The sequence below is a fragment of the Drosophila virilis genome, chromosome 4, assembly GCF_030788295.1.
Source record: "Drosophila virilis strain 15010-1051.87 chromosome 4, Dvir_AGI_RSII-ME, whole genome shotgun sequence".
Lineage (NCBI taxonomy): Eukaryota > Metazoa > Arthropoda > Insecta > Diptera > Drosophilidae > Drosophila > Drosophila virilis.
The window spans coordinates 10,578,581-10,597,404 of record NC_091546.1 but is presented as its reverse complement, the minus strand read 5'-3'; the positions used below and the strand labels follow the sequence as shown (position 1 = coordinate 10,597,404).

The window sequence follows — 18,824 nt, the reverse complement described above, 5'->3', positions numbered from 1 at the left end:
ATACATTTAAACAATGGAAATCTACAATAATGAAAGTACTTGCTTTCACTTAATATTCCAAGCCTTTTTTGCTCTTGCCCAGCGCTAATAAAAGTATTTAGTTTATAAGCATTGCAAATTGTCGCTGTATTAGTTTGTTATTAGCCTTATTACAGCCATTACATATTGAAATAATTATAAATCGTACGTTTATTTAAAGTAAAAGCAGATAACATTTATTTATAAAATCACTACAAAATTAATTTTTATATTTTCAATTCTCTCAAAAAGTCCGCAACATCGAGCGCATCTTTGTTAGCCAATTTCTGATCCCTAATAGCACTGTTCAGGTGACGTCCGGCTGTACCCATGTGCTTCTTCCATTGCTCGACTGTTTTGTACTTTTCATCGTTTGCACAGAAAACAACCTCATTGATATCTTCGTCCAGTTTATAGCTACAAACAGATGCAAACTCTCGCTGCAGATCGCCCATCGCCTCCTCGCGCAACGATTCATCTCGACACACCAGATTTAACATGAAGAGGCCATTGGGCCCAATGATCTCCTTTATGTACATAAGTATCTTGTGGGCAAGAAAACTTTTGGGCGGACAGCTCATGCCCAGGGACAGATCCTTACTATCTACATCGAAAAGCACTGCCGCGAAATGTATGCCTGCAAAATTTAATGTAGTAAAGTAGTTCCAAACGATAATAAACGGCTTTCGTACCTTCATTGCAACAGCGCTCTACAAAAGCGAGGCCATCATCAATGACCACATGAAGACGGTCGTCTTGCTTGAGCTCAAAATATTGCTCAGCTACTTCCAGCATTATGGGATCTATTTCTACAGCCGTAATACGCGTTTGACTGCAACGAAAATTGATTCAGTTTGGGAGAAAACAAATAATAGATAAGAATTACGGAAATGCGGCATGTAGGAAACTGCACAGCCCACCGCCGCCCAGCCCAATGACCAGCACGTCGCTTTGTATATCTTTTTTCGGGCCCTGCATAGTCGCGGCCAGCTGCACGCCCACAGACATGAAGAGATGATGATGGCATGCCAAGTAACCAAAGTCTATTTTTTTACGATCCTTTTTCCCTTTGATTTTAACTAAAAAAAAGTTTATAAGTACACATATATTTATAGATCGCCACAAATTTCAATTCTTACCTGTTTTCACCAAAGCTTCTGATTGCACCACAAACTGATTTTTAAGGAATATCAGACGACGAAGTGTCTTACCATCGATTTCCACTTCTTCAATGCGAAAGTCGCCGGATAATTTAGAGAATCCAGAAATCAACGTCTCCCGCTTTCCTACTTCAGAGCCCAAAGATAAGTAGGGAATCTGTTCTTTCAGACCTGCAGGCGCGAGATTCGTAATGCTATAAGCCAGTTCGCTCTTCACCTCTTCCAGCGTGCTATAAACCTGATCGCGATGCAATGTCACAACAGCCAGTCGCTGAAACTTGGCGGATGCCTGCAGTTTTTTTCTACCTGCTGTTGTTGCAAAAAGCCACTCGGTTTCTCGTCCCTGAGGCACAATAAAGGCGGCATATTTGCCAAGACCTCGCGATGGCAGTTGATCCATGACATGAACCGTGTATCGAGGCGTTGACTCTGCAGCGCGATGCAGGTCCATGGTGACTTCATTATGGCCAACAATACTTGAGCGTGCCAATCCATTGCAGACCAGCGCTGCTTTCTGCACAGAGGCCACAGCATTGGTGAGGTCGGCCGCACAACTGAAGCGTTGCATTTTGTCGTTACCGATTCCAAACTCGAGGATCTATAAGTTGTTAAATTATGCAAAAGTATCGTGGCAATCTGAGGCAGTTACTCACCGGCATAGGCAAGCTCTTAAACTTGGTGGCAATTATAACAAAAACAGGTAGCGTTAGTGATTCCTCGGCATTTCTTTCCTTGTTGGCACGTTCCACATCCAGACAGTGCACAATGCGCAGCATGCAATTGTTACGAGGCAAGAACTCCAGCAGATAGTCAAGGATGTGCTCCTGCAACATGGATATACCAACGTACCGACCGCCATTTCTGCAATTAAAGAGGAGAGCATTACTAATACACCACAATTATTGATCTGGCCACGTAGACATACCGCATTGTGCGCAATATTTCTGCAAAATAACGATCTACAATATGTTTGGTGTCCTCGGCATCGTTCACAAATATGGCATCTAGTGTGCCCTTATCCAAAGCCACGGAGAAGCTCTCATCTGAAAATGACATATCCGTTGCGTCCATCTGAATGAACTTCATGTCCGGCCGTGTTTTCGCGTTCAGTTCTATCATTTTTTTTACAGCAACAGGAGAGATGTCAATGTTCGTTATATCCCGAAATCCCGTGTCGTACATGTCCATGCTGAGTTTTGAGTTGCCGCAACCAAGCATCAGAATTTTGTCGGCGGGCTTTATATACTTGTGTATCTGATCGCATAGTTCCAAATACTCGCCATACCTGAAATACTTAATAATTGCAATTAAAATATTTATCACCAAGCCTCTTCCTCCTCATGTGCTAAACACGCAATGACCGGCATACGGTGCATGATGGGTTCAGTACATGCGTGCAATTACCATTCAAACGCCTTTTCACCTCGTTTTTTGAAAAACTCATTCCAGTAGTCCGTTTGGGCAAACTCCTCTCGCGTTCTTGGCAACAAATTCATTGTTTGTTCTTAGCAAATAAATTGTAGTCAACAACGAGCACGTTTGTTGTTTACCGCGCAATTGGTGCTACTTCAATGTTATTAAAAAATGTACTAAATTTTGCCACATAATTGTGACGTCACGTAGCAGAGAGTAAAGTTTATTTGAGTAATTGGTTTGTTTATATCGCCAGGTAAATTACTATGAAATAATTTGAACTAGACTTAAATTTTCTATCGGAAAAAATTGCTTCTTGTGTAAATAAAATAAGTAACAAATAAAGCTTCACGATCTTACAACGCGAATATCGATAACATTTCGAGTTGAATATCGTAATTCTATAGTAGACTGGAGCGAAAAAACTCATATACCTACAATCATAATGAATATAAGCCGAAAGTTTCTATGCGATGCCTTAAAGTGCGTTTAAGTAAGAATATTGTTGCCCTGTCACAACTAATCCAAGCCAGTTAATAGAAGTAAATCAACAATAAAAATGAAAGTAGGCAGTACCGCTAATTGTGGTATTTAATGTCAACAGAAGGAGGAGTTTTCTGTAAATGTAAGCAGCTTTAGCCATTCGCATGCATATGCAATTTTTGATTTTGCCATTCACTGCGAATAGCACACAGCTGAAAACTGATTTTTTGCTTGTTAAAGTTAACTTGCGTTTTGTTTCTGTTGGATTCGTGGGCATTGACATAATTGATTTACCCCTTTTTGTGCAATCTCATGCTGCTACGTACACGTACAGAACCGAGTGAATGTTGAGGATTGTCGTAAGCATTACAGGGGCAGAGTAAAAGTAACAGCATCATAAAAGGGGGAGGCGATCCGATGTTATCGCTTACTACGAAGTTTTTCACATCTAAATACGACACAATGGAAATCAATTGAGGCACGTCAATGTCAACGTCAGTTGCACACAATAAAAGCAGCAACACCTATCGGCTTGTACGAAGTGTTAGTGGAAATGTGAAGAGCAATTGCAAGTCGTAGACCCTAGAACTGGAACAGGTGGAACAGTAAGAGTTGCAAATGCGTGCCGCAGTTGGACTTGTGCAGTCCCATGCTAGCGTGGAGCCAGTTATGTCACGTCTTGATTACGAGCAGAATGCTCTCCACCATAGCTGCTTGCTGGTGCTGCTGCGCGGTGTGGGGCCTTCACGCGCCCGCATTTTGCAGCGGGCCTTTGAGAAGGTGCGACGTGTCAATAATATCAAAGTAACGGGTAACTCTACTGAAACTATATATATATAAATAGAAGTGAGACATTTGATAATGTTTTAAATTCTCGTCTAGATTCTAGCGGCACTGTGCGTACCATTTATTTTCGCTTCATACATGATCATCCCGTGGAGCACAACGATTGGGGCGACTTTCAAACGCATCGTCGCCTGCTCGGCCTCATAACAATTGGAAAGTTTGACAACCAAACGGAGCTTAACGAGCTGTGCCGACACCACGAATCCCTTAAAGTGCGCTATGGCAGCACGCTATACGAGTCACGTGCCATATTCTTTGGACCCGACGCAGACACAAAGCACACTTCAAGCACGACAACTGTGGTCAATGGTCAGCCTGTGCTACAAACAATTGGTGAACACACCGCAAACGCAGATGTAGTAATTAAGGAAGAGCAGCCCCAGCTTCCTGGCCGCCTTCAGGATGAGTACACCACGCCGTCCAATTTTAAGTCGCAGGCATTTTTTTATCGGGAGCAGGATGCCGGTATGGATCTGGAAGCACGTATCGGTGATTTTTTGAGCGCTCTCTTTTGGGTGCTGGAGTCGCGACGCCTTGAACGTTCGCGTGAGAAAGCCGACAAGGTCAGTCTGTTGCTGGCGCCCTTTGAGAAACGCGACTTTGTGGGCTTGGACATGGATTCGCGCAACAATCGCAAGCGCTGTGTGGGCCGTGTGATGAAGAACTTGGCGGATCTGTCCTTGCAGGCTGGTCTCTTGGACGATGCACTAAGCTTGTATCACAATGCCAACGAGACACTGCGCTCAGTTGGCGATTCCCTGTGGGTGGGCGCGAGCGAAGAAGGATTATGCGCGGCCTCGGCTGTTTTTCTGTATCCACAAATGAGGGAGATCGAAACGCTGCACAGGAACGCATCTCTGCAGGAAACAGGCATGCTTATTTTGGACTTGATTTACTTTTTTATTATGTTGTATGCTAATATCTCAACAAATTTTAGGTACTTCACCACTACGGAACACACCGGAGAAGTGGCGTGCCAGCGATGCGACTAAGAAAATAAATACGGCCGCCGTGATGACAGGAACCACGACCGCGGCTTCAGCAAACTGCGCAGAGGCTCTTACCTCACACTCTTCTTCCTGCTCATCGGTGTCATCTCTTTTGACCAACAATTCCTCAGCATCGGGCACGCCCACAACCTCAACATCCTCTTCCTCGACATCGACAATATCGGTAGCACCGCATGGTCAGCGTAATGGCGAGCTGCCCGGGAATATACTCAAGCCCGAGGAAATAACCAACTATTATCGGAAGGCGATAATTAACTATAGCAAGTACCGCCATGCTGCAACCATTGAGACAGAGGCTGCTCTGAAGGCTACGCGCATTTGTATTGAGCAGAATCGGCCGCTGGATGTGGCCATGTTTCTTCAAAACATTCTTTACATAAACCTCAGTATGAGCGAGTCGGAGCGCGTCAAGCGATTCGAAGTGATCACGGAGCTGTATCAGCAGATCGGATACCAGCGTAAGGCTGCCTTTTTTCAGCGCCTGGCTGCGCTAAAGCATGTTCAACAGGGTACTCAAACACCAGACTGGACTCAGAGCTATCGTCTAATGCTGGGCAGTTTTACTGGCTATCTGCTATCGCTGGATCCTCTGGAAGTGCTGGAGAATGCAGCTGGTTGGCCGGCACTGCAAATAGATCTTGTACAGAGTCTTATATCTGCAGCGAGACGTCTGGGACACTCTGCTTTGGCTACTCGCCACATGACGTATCTGCTTCAAACACAATGGGACAATATGTCTGCTACGGAGCAAAGTGAAATGGCTGTACAGTTGCAGGTGTGGATTTTGAGATGCATTTTGTTAAAGTTCGATTTTATGATGTTGCTATGATAATTTTAATTAATTTTGAGCAACATAACTAAAACGAAACTAATTTGTTTGTCCTCTAATAAATATCTTTTACATTTTCTCTTTGATGTAGAATCTGAGTGCGCAATGTGAAGGCTCGCCTGTGCCGCTTGTGCTAGAAAATGGGACTGTGATACCGCCCGCCAATCTCACGGATCTACCATACTGCACGCAGGTGGTAGCAAGAGATTTACCTGCCCACTTGCGCCCGCTGCGAATCAAGATCGCCAAAGCCGACAATGGCCCATTTCTGTTCACACCTATACACTTTAATTCTGTTGATCGCCGGGATAAGAAAAAGGACAAAAACAAAATAGGCATGCGTAATAATGGTACCTTAATCCAAATAGACTTATTTATAGTTTGCTTCTTTTACAGACTTTTTATGGGTGCAAAACGATCTTTGTGAGGTATGCGTTACCCTTCGCAATCCATTGCCCTTTGAGCTGGCCGTCACCGACATGCGTCTGCTTACAAATGGAGTAGTCTTTGAATCGTTGCCGCAGACAATTGTTTTGCAGCCGCATGTGCCCACGAATGTCTCTCTACACGGAACACCTATTGAAACTGGCCAGTTGGATCTGCAGGGATATAGTACTCATACGTTGGGTGTTAAGTCTAACTGCCGGCTGAAGCATATGCGGGGACGCAACTTTCCGCCTAACTATCTGTTGGATGTGATACCAGCTTTGCCGAGTATCACTATCAAAACATCGCTTCCACAGTCGGCCACATTTAGCAACATGAACAGTGCGGACCTTGTGGTTACATCTGCAAGTCTGACCTTATACAATGGAGAATCCTCAAGTTGCATCATAACCATCCGGAACGAGAGCAACACTTTGCCGCTGGAACACCTCGAAGTAAGCATTAATTCAAATGTGGAGCAAGATATGCATAAGAAAATGTTTCGAATTGATGAAGCGGCTCTGCAGGTAAACTTATACAACACGTGTAAAATGGTCTGTGATAACAGCACTTACGTTCCAGGCTCAGCTGCCCGTGCCTCCGCTAAGCACTATTGAATTTATACTACACATTTATGCGGATGCTGATTTTGTTTGTCCCCTGCCAGCCGACTCAATACAATCTTGCGCAGCCGGTGCCTCTTCTGAATATGGGGCTTCTTCGCTATCGCAGTACTCTAACATGTCCGGCCAGTCTGCAAGCCTGCCCTTGCGTGTCAGCTCGCCACAGAATCGTCGCCAAGATCCGCAGAATATAAGTATTCGTTCAACCTTTTCCGGCGCTCAGCATTCGCTGGCTACTTTGAGTCTGCAGCCAGGCGGAGCGGGCTCGAACTTGCGCGCCGCACAAAACAGCCAACATGTAGAGGCGCAACTTCGTCTCAAGTACTCGGGCGGAGAGGCCTTGGTTGCCGGATACTGTCGTCAATGTGCCGTGTCTTTTAACTTAGAGCTGCTTCCTAGTGCCCAGATAACTAGCTGGGATGTGCTACCCGCTGAGATGTACATAAGTAAACGGATCTTCCCGTAACGTATGTTGTATTAATTTTGAAACTCATTGCAGACCTTCACAGTTCTACTTAGTCTTGGACATATCTAACCTAACCGCTCAAGAAATGTCGCTCAATTACACTGACAACAAGAATATACTCATCGAGGCCAAAGAAAGTTGTCGCGTACCTATTCCAGTGGACCGATGCTCATTGGAGCAAATTTGTGTAGCACGTGCAGCGGAAGTTGCTGAGAATCTGGAACGCGGTACTATATTCATGTCTTTCCCATTGTATCTGTCTTTAAATAACTCTTTCTTTCAAACGCAGAGCTGTGCTTTCGCACGCAGATACTGTCCTTCAGCGAGGCACTCAGCAAGCTTTGCTCAACTCACATAGCTGAGCGCGTAAAAATTAATTGGCTGCTAACGGGCACTGATATTAAAGGCACTGCTTCGCTACGTGGAATTGTTCTCTCCCATAGTATGGTGGACTTGACCACAATCTCGCCTCTTCAGTGGGGTAAGTAATTACCGCCTTGCTATCAACGTTTTATTTAATGTTTGGTTTCTTTTTAAAGCTATAAGCTTCCAGGATACGCCAGTGCAGCCACACAGCGAAATAATATGCACCGTTGGGCAGCGAGCACTACTTAGCATCAATCTCACGAATCAATCTTTACAGCCACTCAAGAATTTGGTATTAACTATCAAATTCTATCAAGACTACTTAAATGGCATAGAAAACTACAATCTAGAGACACGGGTGGCAATTTCTGGACCTAACCGGTATGGGCAACATATTCTCTCGCTACAATATTTAAAAAATAATATTTGTATACTGCAGAATAACAATCCCTGTTTTGGATAAGTACGAGCAATCGCAGCATAATTGCTCTGTGATATTTTTTACGCCTGGTCGTTTCAAGACCAGCATTGAGTGCGCCACCAAACCACAGCAGAGTAGCAGTATTTTGAGCCGTTCCTGTCCAGAAGCTACCAACTTAAGTCAATTAGAAACATTGTCATCTCCAGCAGCCAATTTAAATACTCTGTCGGCTTCTAGCCTTGACGAGCAACAGGCGCATATATGGAAATTTATACCACCTATTGAGGTGACTGTTGTAGAGCCGTGATTGAGTAAATTGTTAATGATTTCTAGTTTAATTTTGTTGTATCTGTACTTGTATTTGTTTCTGTATTACGTATACCTAGTACTGTATATGTGCTGCCTCCTGTAGTTCTATGCGATATATGATAGATAGCGCTGTTAATCTGTGTAAACACAAATATCTTACCGTTGTTGTAAAATGAAAAGCAATTGTTTTCAAATTAATAAGCATTATATGTATATATAAAGAAAAATATATATATATATATTTAAGCTCAAACTACGCACTATGCTTCACAGCTGAAAATGCCATAATATATGTAAATAGTATGATCTATATATCTATATGTATACAGCTTCAAACCTGAAAGTGAAATATTGATAGGTAGATGTTTCGCTTATTAAATCCTCAAGTTGAGCGCGTCAACCACAACAAATTTGATAACATGTATGTATTTACAATATTTTTATACAATAAATAAATGCGCAGTTTTGACGGCAACTTTTTAAAAATAGTTAATAAGTACATTTGCAGAGTTTCCGGAGCCACCTTTAACCCAATCGACGTATATCATCCATCGTGTAACCATTGCGATGCATTAAAATACACAAAAGAATGTAAAGATAGTACCCGCCGGGAATAATCGTCAACGCGCCAATTATTGTAACGGCCCAGATGCGATCTGATCGGTCCTGACCTACGTCCGCAATCCAATCTAATGCCGCACAACAAATGCATATCTAAATACAGATCGAAAAGACGGATCATCCCAATTTGTACTGACACTCGGCATACATATGTGTACATACAGTTCCCCCGATAAACAATGTGAGTATGATGGCGATTGTCTTCCACGGTGTCGATTCATCCACATTCGGTGGTAGCCATTGCTCGTTTACAAAGCCATCCGTCTCGGAGGCACCTTCAGCGGCCTTGCTGCTGGCACCAGTCGACGCCCCAGTGGCATTCAGGCGCCGTCGTGAGTCCGATTTGGTAGGCAACATATTTGGAAACTTGCTCCGATTCATTGGATCAATCGTACAATCGTTGTGGGTAACGCGGCGCTCGATTTGTAACAGTTGCTAGAAGTGCTTGTCACCATTTCATCTGTGAATTCTGATCAAAGTTAATGTTGAAAACAGCTGTGCAAGAGTTGCACTTGAACAGCTGACAGCCATATGATATTTGTTTTTTTTATTAATGGTCCATGTGCTGAGTTTACCGAAATTCTGACTTCTATTTAATGTGAAAACTTTTCTACTTTTAGGCACGCGTTAGTTTTTTTGTATTTTTGTTAATTTGTCAGAGCTTGAAAACTACATATAAGCCGACACGGACAATTTAAAAAAAAGCCTGGAATTTCTATTAACTGTAACACTTTCATTGGGTTTTGGTTGATAATATACGCATGTAAAAATGAGGCGCCTTTTTACAATTAGTATCGATAGTTCGAGATAGGGGTGGGGTAAGTTGCGATATTCGAATATAAGCCGATATTTGACATATGTAAATATTTATCAATATATTTTCGGGATTTTTCGTTTTTGCTGCCTCTGGTCACACATCTGAATGAATTGCGAGTAATCAGGACCACCAAAAAGCATGGTTTCATCCCAACTCAAATATAGAAATAAAACTTTATATTTTCATAATTTGACTCAAAGAAAACAAATGCATCTAGTAACATATATACTCTTAATATAGTGCACATCTAAATAATCAAACAATACAAATAGAGAGAGGTCAATTGGACGACGACTTTGAGGTGCTCCGCTGGACGTGCGTTCCTAAAAAATAAAGAAATAAAGTATTAGGCATTGCAAAGACTTGGTCAATATAAATGTTTGCTTATTGCTGGATCAGTTATACAAATGAAAAGTGATAAATCAATCATAGACATCAGATGTCCCTATCAAAAGTATCATCATTATAATTGGATATGAATTATGTGTCGGAATAGTAGCATATTCTTACAAAAAGTTCAGATCCATTCAGCATCTGGGAGTTGCCTCACTTTATTAGGAACTACATATAGTCCAGGCATAAGACGGCATTGGTAGAACGACAAATAGGTGACGTACTCCTAAAAGAAAGAAAATAATCTGTTTAGCTTTGCACAAACGAAGTAAATCATAATCATGCTTTATTTTGTGTCAGTTTTATAAAAAGTGATAAATCAATCATAGACATCAGATGTCCCTATCAAAGTTATCATCATTCTAATCGGGTTAAGGCGTGTGTCGGAGTTTTATGAATTTGCTTACTTGTGTTTCTTTTTATTCGAGTGCAGCATCCTTCCTACTTGACCAACAGATCGGTACTCCCTTTGGACGAGATCTCCTAAAGAAAAACACAGAAAGTATTAGGAAAGGCAACAACTAAGTTAACTATAATAAAAGCAATGTGCTGAATCAGTTTTGTTAAAAAGTGATAAATCAATCATAGACATCAGATGTCCCTATCAAAGTTATCATCATACTAATTGTTTATTAAATATGTGTGGGACTCAGCGTATTCTTACATTGATTTCCGATTCATTTGGCATCTGGAAGTTGCCTGACTTTATTAGGAGCAACACATATTCCAGGCACAGCCGCCGTATAAGTATAAACCGCCAAGTAGCTGACGTCTTCCTAAAATAAAATAATTTTTTTAGCATTGCAAAAACTAAATAAATCATGACATCTGCTGATAAGTTCAGTTCTATATAAAAAGTGATAAATCAATCATAGACATCAGATGTCCCTATCAAAGCTTTCATCATTAAAGTGGAGAATATTTCAAATGTGCACAAATGAGCGGAACTTACAAACTTGTCAGACACGCAAGGTCTTCGCTTCTTGTTTTATTGAAATGGAAGACATCATCTGAAAAAACGTAACAAAATGATGAGTAATATATATAAGGTATGTACATTTGTATTTATGAATGCCTATTCTTTTTTACATATGCATATAAAACATGTTTCATGTTAGTTCTAATATATTTATACTTACAATTCCCACGTGTTTTGTTGCCTTGTAATTGCTATAGTCAATTATTGAAGGTTAAAAACACTATAGCCTTTTTACCCATTTTCAATTGATTCAAATTCAATTGTAAAAACAGCTAGTTTAATGAACATTTCTTTGCTGTTTCCAACCTCGCTATGAGCCTCATCCACGTGGTGTGTCGTTTTCACTTCTAAAATTGGTAAATTTTAGTACGTTTTAAAATACTTATATGTGGGGCGGGTTTCAGTATTATTTCGGTCATTTTTAGTTTTTCCAATTGGCATTAAATAAACAGCACTTTTGTTTTGTTGCTATTGACTAACATTTTATGTTTTATTATATAAATAGAAATTGCTAATTGGACACTGCAGTTGATATAACTTCTTTTTTAAAAAATCCGCAGCTAATGTTCTTAACTGGCTAACAATTTAAATTGCTTTCAGATACATATTTGTGAACATATTCGTGTATGCCCAACATTTAAACTGACTTCTCATCAGATTAACTGTGAATAACTAACAAAACATACATACATTATCTTAATTCTATTTTCCGCACAAACTTATTTTTATCGCTGTTCTGCGTCGTGATTCTCAGCCTGTGACGCTGTCAGTTCGTGTTCCTGCTCCTGTTCCTGCTCCTGCTGCTGCTGTTGCAATTTCAAACGCTTCTTGGCCTGTATGTCGGCCAGCGTCTGCTCAATGGAGCGCATGTCCTTTTTGTTCTTGCTGGGCACAAAGCCGTAGCTCTGATTTGTTTCTGTTTTGCGGGCTGCTTGCAGAGCCGCCGATTCGCCGATAAGGTGGGCATATTTTGTTTTATAATTGGAGGTTGGTTTCACTTCAGCGCTTGTGTCCGCGCTGCTGCTGTGGGCTGCGCTGGAGCCCGCTTCAGACGTGGATTGCTTGTCGATCAGACTTTGCTCCTGGGCCAGGCGCTCTTTCCGCCGCTCAGAGTATTCTTTGGCTATGTCCTTGCTCCAGCCTTCGCCGTTACGACGGGCTGTTACCTCGTCCTCGCTGGGTGGGTGTTCCTTCTTGTAGACTACCGAGTGCCGGTCCTCGTCCTCGCGACCAAAGCTCATTGCTATGAAACCACCATTCTCCGCTATTTCGTGTATAACTGAGCGATGCACCTTGTCCAACGGCTGGAACTCAATGTATGTGCGATCATCCTTAGCAAATCGTCCCATCCTTTCCTCGACGTACTTTCGAAATCGCAACAGCTCTTCCTTTTGCTTGTTTTGCATCCGCTCCACCATTTCCCGCTGTTTTTTGATCAGCGTCTTTTGCTGTTCATTTGTGGTTGGCGGAGCATCCATTGAGTTAAGTATTGAGTCAAGCAGATCCATTTTGACGTTGCCGATGCTCGTTGATTGCGCATTAACGCATAGGCCAATTATTGCTTATTGTACTTAACACACAAGGCTTTCTATTATTGGTTGCTAATTTATTAAACTAATGACAACATTTGGATTATTTATATATTTCTTTTATGTATTGTATAAAATAAGATTACCGGTGCTTCTGCACCAGAATACTAGAATACTCAATTCTGAATACTGAATACCATTAGGTATTTTTGCCGGCCTGCAATCTCTAGAATACTGAATACCATTTAGTATTATTTGGAACCTGCAAGCAGATTGGCAGCCCATAAAAACAGGCGGGTGGCGTTTCCTTTCTGTTTTCAAAAATAAAGCTTAAAACACATAAAAATAGCTATTGAAGGGATTCAGATGTCTGCAAAACGTCGTACACTTGTCCACTGGTTCCGCAAGGGACTTCGTGTTCACGACAACCCCGCGCTGTCACAAATATTTAATGATGCTCGCGCGTCGCCGGAAAAGTTCTATGTTCGACCTATATTTATATTAGATCCTGGTATCTTGGATTGGATGCAAGTGGGCGCCAATCGTTGGCGTTTTCTTCAACAATCTCTCGTCGACTTGGACAAAAAGCTCAAGGAACTTAATTCGCGCCTGTATATTGTTCGCGGCAAGCCCGTTGATGTTTTTCCTGAGCTGTTCGAGCGTTGGAACGTTCAGCTATTGACATTTGAATCGGATATTGAACCGTACGCCCTGCAGCGTGATACGACGGTACAAAAGATAGCATCGGAACATGGAGTCAAAGTGGATACCCACTGCTCGCACACGATTTATAATCCAGAGCTGGTTATAGCCAAAAATCTTGGTAAAGCGCCTGTTACCTACCAGAAGTTCTTGGGTATTGTCGATAAGCTGAAGTTGCCCAAAGTGCTGGCTGTTCCAGAGGGCCTTCCGGATGGAATTAAGCCAATAGCAGATGAATTCGAAGCGGTCGATTCATGCGTCTATGACTGTCCAACGTTAGATCAGTTAGTCAAGCGGCCCCAGGAGCTCGGCGTGAACAAATTTCCAGGCGGTAAGGCAAAAATAACATAACTTAGCGTAGCAATGTTTAAAAAGTCTGAACTGATAGGTGAAACAGAGGCACTGCGTCGCATGGAAGCATCACTTATCGACGAGAATTGGGTGGCAGCTTTTGAGAAGCCGAACACGGCACCAAACTCGCTTGAACCAAGCACTACGGTGCTCAGTCCATATTTAAAATTCGGCTGCCTTAGCGCGCGGCTGCTGCATGAACGGCTTAAAGAGATTCTGGTGCGGAAGCCAAAGCATTCCAAACCGCCCGTTTCACTAGTCGGTCAGCTGCTGTGGCGCGAATTTTACTATACGGTAGCCGCAGCTGATCCCAATTTCGACCGTATGCTGGGCAATGCTTACTGCCTGCAAATACCCTGGCAAAAGCAACCTGATCATCTGGAGGCCTGGACGCACGGACGAACTGGGTATCCCTTTATCGATGCCATAATGCGCCAGCTCCGGCAAGAGGGCTGGATACATCACTTGGCGCGTCATGCGGTTGCTTGTTTTTTGACGCGCGGCGATTTGTGGATCAGCTGGGAGGATGGACAGCGGGTCTTTGAGCAGCTGCTTCTTGACCAGGACTGGGCATTAAATGCAGGAAACTGGATGTGGCTCTCAGCTTCCGCGTTCTTTCATCAATATTTTCGTGTTTACAGTCCAGTAGCATTTGGAAAGAAAACTGATCCCACTGGCGCCTACATAAGGAAATACGTCCCGGAACTGGCTAAATATCCAGCGGGATGTATCTATGAGCCATGGAAAGCAACACTTAGCGCTCAGCGTGAGTACGGATGTGTGCTTGGCGTTGATTATCCACATCGAATTGTCAATCACGATATTGTCCACAAGGAAAACATAAAACGCATGAGCGCCGCCTACAAGGTGAATCGTGAAGTGCGCACCGGCAAACAGGAGGATCAAAATGATTACGAGCCATCACCGTCGCAATCCACTGGAAAGCGCAAAGCAAGTTCGGAAGCAAAAAAAACGGTTGCTAAGCGCAGACGTTGACTATCCACAATATGATAACGATCTCCAGTTAGCAAATTCTACATATCCTTGATCCTTGTTATAAAGCAGATTTTAGGTGCATTTCGAATACGTGTACTCTTAGGTCAGATATGCGATCTATGCTTAATGGTATTCCAATTTTGAAAAAGCTTTGTAGAGACACAAGGTTTAACAATGGTTAGCTATATGATATATTGGGTCGATCCGATAAACATACTGACAGACTAGTTTGAAAAGAAATAGTTGATTCCTCAGGTGAATCTGATCAAAAATGTGTCTTGATTATGGGTCGAAACAGAGAATACCCTCTTTAAGTGGATAACCGCGGCAAATATACTCCAGATCGCAATAGTTGAACAATCCATAGTATCAAGTTATCTATATTGTAATCTTTTCGTTTTTTTTTTTAAAACCTTTCACAAGTTTCTATTTACCACAGCAATTCTTTAGTCGAACGGAGTGTACCATATTATTTAGTTCTAGGAAACGAAAGCATCTTTTAAGATAAAATTATAAATACCAAATTTATATTTCTTTTTCCAGCTATATTCTTGAAAGAATATTTAGTCCATGGCACTGTTATATATATTTTTTCATTAAATGTAACCTTTACATTTTTCATTGATATACATTTTAAATTGTTGTGGTTTTTCCATAACTGTCTCATGTTTTTAGGCTCAAAGTAGCCGATGAAATTTACAGCACTTTCTCTTGTTGGATACTTGTTCTAAAGCACATTCTCACATCAGTCATTACTTTCGGCATAACATGAGCTCGGGCTCCTATTTCGAAGTAAAATTGTAATCTTATAATTTCTCGTTATTCAGTGGAAGAGACGTGGTAAAAGAATATATTCAAAATGTTTCGGAATCTTTGCATGTTGCGCAAAAATATCCTCCTGTCCAGGATTATTTATTCAAGTTACACATTAAGGGCCAATGTCATCAGCTCGAAGCTTCAATCTAAGACAATGACAACCGAGTCCCGGGGTAATGGCATTTCGGTTACCGACATTGATGTATGCGATCTGGCCAAAGGTGATGTGGAGTTTACTCGCAATTTTCTTACCACCTTTTCGACCATATCGCCTGTGAACATTGCGTTCAACCCGGAACCGGCGGTTGAGTCAGATGCCATCGCCGAACCACTAAGTTCTGATTCCGGTGGCTGTGGCATTGGGGGTTCTAGCACTAGCATCCTAGATAAGGATGGGATGCCGATTGTGCCCATCGAGATCGATGGTTGGAATCATCCCGACGATGAGGACGAAGAGGGTCCAACCGTGCAGAATAATTCACAGCATATTGAAATTGGAAATGACAATGAATACAAAGCGGAGAACTTGCTTGTGGTGCCCGAGAAGCGAGAGGGGCACTTCGAGTACAAGGGCATTAAAGTAAAGCTACCGGAGTCGGCTCACAAGGATATTGGCACCTATCGTTTCCGTCGGGACCAGGAGGACTTGGAAACGGTGGCTGACGATATGCGTGTGGTCAAATTTGACAAGAAATAATACTGTCTACGCTTTTTCCATACGGTCTGTGTAATTTGCGAGTTTCATTATAGTTGATCGTGTTCTAGCATAATAAAAAATTTACTTTGGGATATTAAATCCGCACTGAGTGCAGGATAATTCCTTGTCAGGCATTCTCGACTAGATACCTGTTGCTCAATTTAAATTCCATCTTTTTTTTATCTATTTAAACCTGCTAATTTTTAATTTGTTTGTAATGTTTACGCTACCTCCGTCTACAAAATCGGTTTGCAATAGTTCCAAGGGGTTTGGGCTAGGTATTTCTATTTTATTGAGTACGTTTCCGGATCGGAGATGCTTCCTGCTGCTTGTTACATACATTGATAGAAACTTTATAAAGGCAACGCAGCCTGTTAAGGAATTAGCCCCATTAAACATGATTGATAATTTAAGCACAGATAGGCTTCAGATGTTCTCTCTTCTCGATTTCAATCAACAAGCCAAAAAACATGCTGCCCCCCAACATTGTCGCAGGAATAAGCATCCTTTCGACTATCTCAAGACTACTTAGCTGAATTGATGACAACGCATTAGGCCAGCCGGCAAATTAAGCTGTTCTAATGCGTATGAAATGGCATTCGAATCAACAAAAAGAATATGATTCCCTATTAAGCCCAGCATCGAGCTGGGGGATCAGGAGCCGTGTTTCAATCGGCCGTAAAAATTATGCATGTGGGAAAAGCATAAATTGTTGTAAGGCGAGGGATGGCAATTCGGCAATTTTATAGCTAAATTTGGCCATGAAAACATTTAAAATCGGCAGTTGCCAAGCTGATTTAAAAAAGCAGGACTAGTTGAATGTGTTCAGTTGATTGAATCTGTGAAGTTATTATTATTGTTATAATTGAGCCCACAAAAGCACTCCACAAGGAAAATGTTTTATGCATTTTCGAAGCCAACAACTTGGCCTTGAAACTAAGATGCCTCCGTTTGCCTTTTGTGTTCCAATTTGTGCTCAGTAAGCTAATTTAGCTATTTTCAGCTATATTTGACATTAGATTTAGCTACCTTTTATTAAGGCCAAAGTCAAAAACACGGCACACTTAGGAAACGACACGTACAACTCGCATCCTTCAGCTATTTTGGCCTTCACTGCAGGGGAAGAGAGATGGAGAGACGTAGAAATTATGTTGCAAATAAATACATGTATTAAATATTCGTTCGTGCCAAAAATAAGTAACTGCATGCAGTTTTCTGCCATAATTGGCAATTTGCGTTCGTTTCCGACTAGTATCTGTTGCTTACCTCTAATAAGACTCGTTTGTGACATCTGAAATTCATGGCTTGGTATGGTACGACGACTGGCTTATTGGCAGACGCAAGTGTCATACATAAGTATATTCGAGAGCAGCCGCTATGGAAGTACATATATAATAGCCAAAGTTGATAGAGGACTTGACTGGGAGACTACCTGAACCCAGCGGCAAGGTGTTGTTATTCTACCTTACTTTAGTACACAAAGTCTTACACATCGTTGCGGCCATGCCTCCTGTTTCCTCTAGAGAACGTTTTATCGAGATGTGCAGAAGTGTCTTTATCAGGTGTTCATCTAATAAATAAATGACCTTTGACCTCATTGAAAATGGCTGAGAACCAAAGAAAGGTCTAGCACGATTGTGGGACATCTGCATACATCTTATAAAATGAACACTTGAAACTCTTTGGAAAAGAGGCGTTTGCCATTTAGCTCATTAGTTAACTAAGCTCATAACGGATATAAGGTGCTCAAGATTTCCGCTAACAAATATTTTGTTTTGTCTGCTCGCCCGGAAACAGCATTCGACGCCGAGTCGTCGCCGTTTCCGTTTCCGGCAGGTGCACGGAGACAATTGGAAAACTGAGCAGATGGTGCAGCATTTATTCTTTAAAACAGTTTACCTGGCTACCTTGCAACACATTCATAAATTCACACCCCTTCACCTAACCAGCTCGCCTTCCCTTCCTGCTTCGAAACAGGTGGTGTGCGCGCGAGGACAGGTAAATTTGCATGCAGGGCTTTTGTTTTTGGCGACTGGAAACCAGCTCAGTGGGTAAATGGGAACAACATTCGCCGTTTTATAAGTGCAAATGCAAATTGTTAGGCGCGTTGGCGACCACAACAAATGTGGCCGCAAAGTAATCAGAAAAAAAAAAACAAGAGCGCTTGAGTCGGGCGTGCCCGACTAGGATATACCCTGAATACGGGGTACAAGCATTCACTCACACAACCTACACAATAAAATTGGTTAAAATACGTCTCAAAATTAATATTAGACCATATAATTAAATTGGGACGATTTACCACAAATAGAATTTGTATATCAAATTTAAAGTCTCAAGGTTTTCCCAGCTTAATTTTCCCATTTTCATTTAGATGATAAAGTTGTTAGTCTCAAATGAAATCACTTAAAGAAATATAATTCTGTACATTTTGGAGGTTGGAAGAGGTCATCGATAGTCAGACTGCCAAATTTGCCGAACTTCGCTCTACATTGTTGGAAAATATGAATTTTATGAGCGAGCTCAAGGACTCAAGACGCATATTGGACAAGA

At 41.9% G+C, this 18,824-nt stretch overlaps 6 protein-coding genes and 4 non-coding genes across 12 annotated transcripts; 3 read left to right on the top strand and 7 right to left on the bottom strand.

The window, feature by feature from the left end:
- Positions 1-163: 163 nt before the first annotated feature.
- Positions 164-2,920, bottom strand: LOC6627495 (eEF1A lysine and N-terminal methyltransferase homolog). 2 transcript variants are annotated; one of them, XM_002052167.4, is made up of 7 exons: positions 2,583-2,920; positions 2,104-2,463; positions 1,832-2,039; positions 1,158-1,776; positions 905-1,097; positions 711-850; positions 164-655 (listed from the first exon to the last, which is right to left on the bottom strand). In XM_002052167.4, exons 1-7 carry the CDS (start codon positions 2,672-2,674, stop codon positions 246-248), a joined length of 2,022 nt encoding a protein of 673 aa, XP_002052203.1. In that variant the 5' UTR covers positions 2,675-2,920; the 3' UTR covers positions 164-245. The 2 variants fall into 2 exon arrangements, with proteins under 2 accessions (XP_002052203.1, XP_032294112.1); XM_032438221.2 differs by having other exon boundaries at positions 2,104-2,471; positions 2,583-2,870.
- A 346-nt stretch (positions 2,921-3,266) lies between these two features.
- On the top strand, positions 3,267-8,399 carry brun (trafficking protein particle complex subunit brun). Its single transcript, XM_002052168.4, has 10 exons — positions 3,267-3,885; positions 3,957-4,790; positions 4,858-5,705; positions 5,851-6,094; positions 6,156-6,712; positions 6,768-7,246; positions 7,308-7,501; positions 7,564-7,755; positions 7,814-8,021; positions 8,080-8,399. The coding sequence occupies exons 1-10, from the start codon at positions 3,693-3,695 to the stop codon at positions 8,366-8,368; spliced, it is 4,038 nt and encodes a 1,345-aa protein (XP_002052204.1). The 5' UTR covers positions 3,267-3,692; the 3' UTR covers positions 8,369-8,399.
- A 381-nt stretch (positions 8,400-8,780) lies between these two features.
- Positions 8,781-9,738, bottom strand: LOC6627497 (transmembrane protein 230). The gene is made up of 2 exons (XM_002052169.4): positions 9,154-9,738; positions 8,781-9,084 (listed from the first exon to the last, which is right to left on the bottom strand). Exons 1-2 carry the CDS (start codon positions 9,370-9,372, stop codon positions 8,896-8,898), a joined length of 408 nt encoding a protein of 135 aa, XP_002052205.2. The 5' UTR covers positions 9,373-9,738; the 3' UTR covers positions 8,781-8,895.
- Positions 9,739-10,022: 284 nt separating this feature from the next.
- LOC6627498 (sperm-associated antigen 7) lies at positions 10,023-12,864 on the bottom strand. 2 transcript variants are annotated; one of them, XM_070209215.1, is made up of 6 exons: positions 11,341-12,864; positions 11,154-11,211; positions 10,866-10,977; positions 10,609-10,684; positions 10,319-10,427; positions 10,023-10,253 (listed from the first exon to the last, which is right to left on the bottom strand). In XM_070209215.1, exon 1 carries the CDS (start codon positions 12,686-12,688, stop codon positions 11,906-11,908), a length of 783 nt encoding a protein of 260 aa, XP_070065316.1. In that variant the 5' UTR covers positions 12,689-12,864; the 3' UTR covers positions 10,023-10,253; positions 10,319-10,427; positions 10,609-10,684; positions 10,866-10,977; positions 11,154-11,211; positions 11,341-11,905. The 2 variants fall into 2 exon arrangements, with proteins under 2 accessions (XP_070065316.1, XP_002052206.1); XM_002052170.4 differs by having other exon boundaries at positions 10,023-10,131.
- LOC116651754 (small nucleolar RNA Me28S-Cm2645) lies at positions 10,200-10,278 on the bottom strand. Its single transcript, XR_004304784.1, has one exon. It is a non-coding gene; the product is annotated as a small nucleolar RNA Me28S-Cm2645 (small nucleolar RNA).
- Positions 10,494-10,568, bottom strand: LOC116651753 (small nucleolar RNA Me28S-Cm2645). The gene has a single exon (XR_004304783.1). It is a non-coding gene; the product is annotated as a small nucleolar RNA Me28S-Cm2645 (small nucleolar RNA).
- LOC116651752 (small nucleolar RNA Me28S-Cm2645) lies at positions 10,752-10,827 on the bottom strand. Its single transcript, XR_004304782.1, has one exon. It is a non-coding gene; the product is annotated as a small nucleolar RNA Me28S-Cm2645 (small nucleolar RNA).
- On the bottom strand, positions 11,038-11,114 carry LOC116651751 (small nucleolar RNA Me28S-Cm2645). The gene has a single exon (XR_004304781.1). It is a non-coding gene; the product is annotated as a small nucleolar RNA Me28S-Cm2645 (small nucleolar RNA).
- Positions 12,865-12,915: 51 nt separating the features above from the next.
- On the top strand, positions 12,916-15,379 carry phr6-4 ((6-4)-photolyase). Its single transcript, XM_002052171.4, has 2 exons — positions 12,916-13,742; positions 13,800-15,379. The coding sequence occupies exons 1-2, from the start codon at positions 13,076-13,078 to the stop codon at positions 14,756-14,758; spliced, it is 1,626 nt and encodes a 541-aa protein (XP_002052207.1). The 5' UTR covers positions 12,916-13,075; the 3' UTR covers positions 14,759-15,379.
- A 122-nt stretch (positions 15,380-15,501) lies between these two features.
- On the top strand, positions 15,502-16,370 carry LOC6628199 (uncharacterized). The gene has a single exon (XM_002052172.4). It carries the CDS (start codon positions 15,618-15,620, stop codon positions 16,269-16,271), a length of 654 nt encoding a protein of 217 aa, XP_002052208.1. The 5' UTR covers positions 15,502-15,617; the 3' UTR covers positions 16,272-16,370.
- The last annotated feature ends 2,454 nt before the right edge of the window (positions 16,371-18,824 follow it).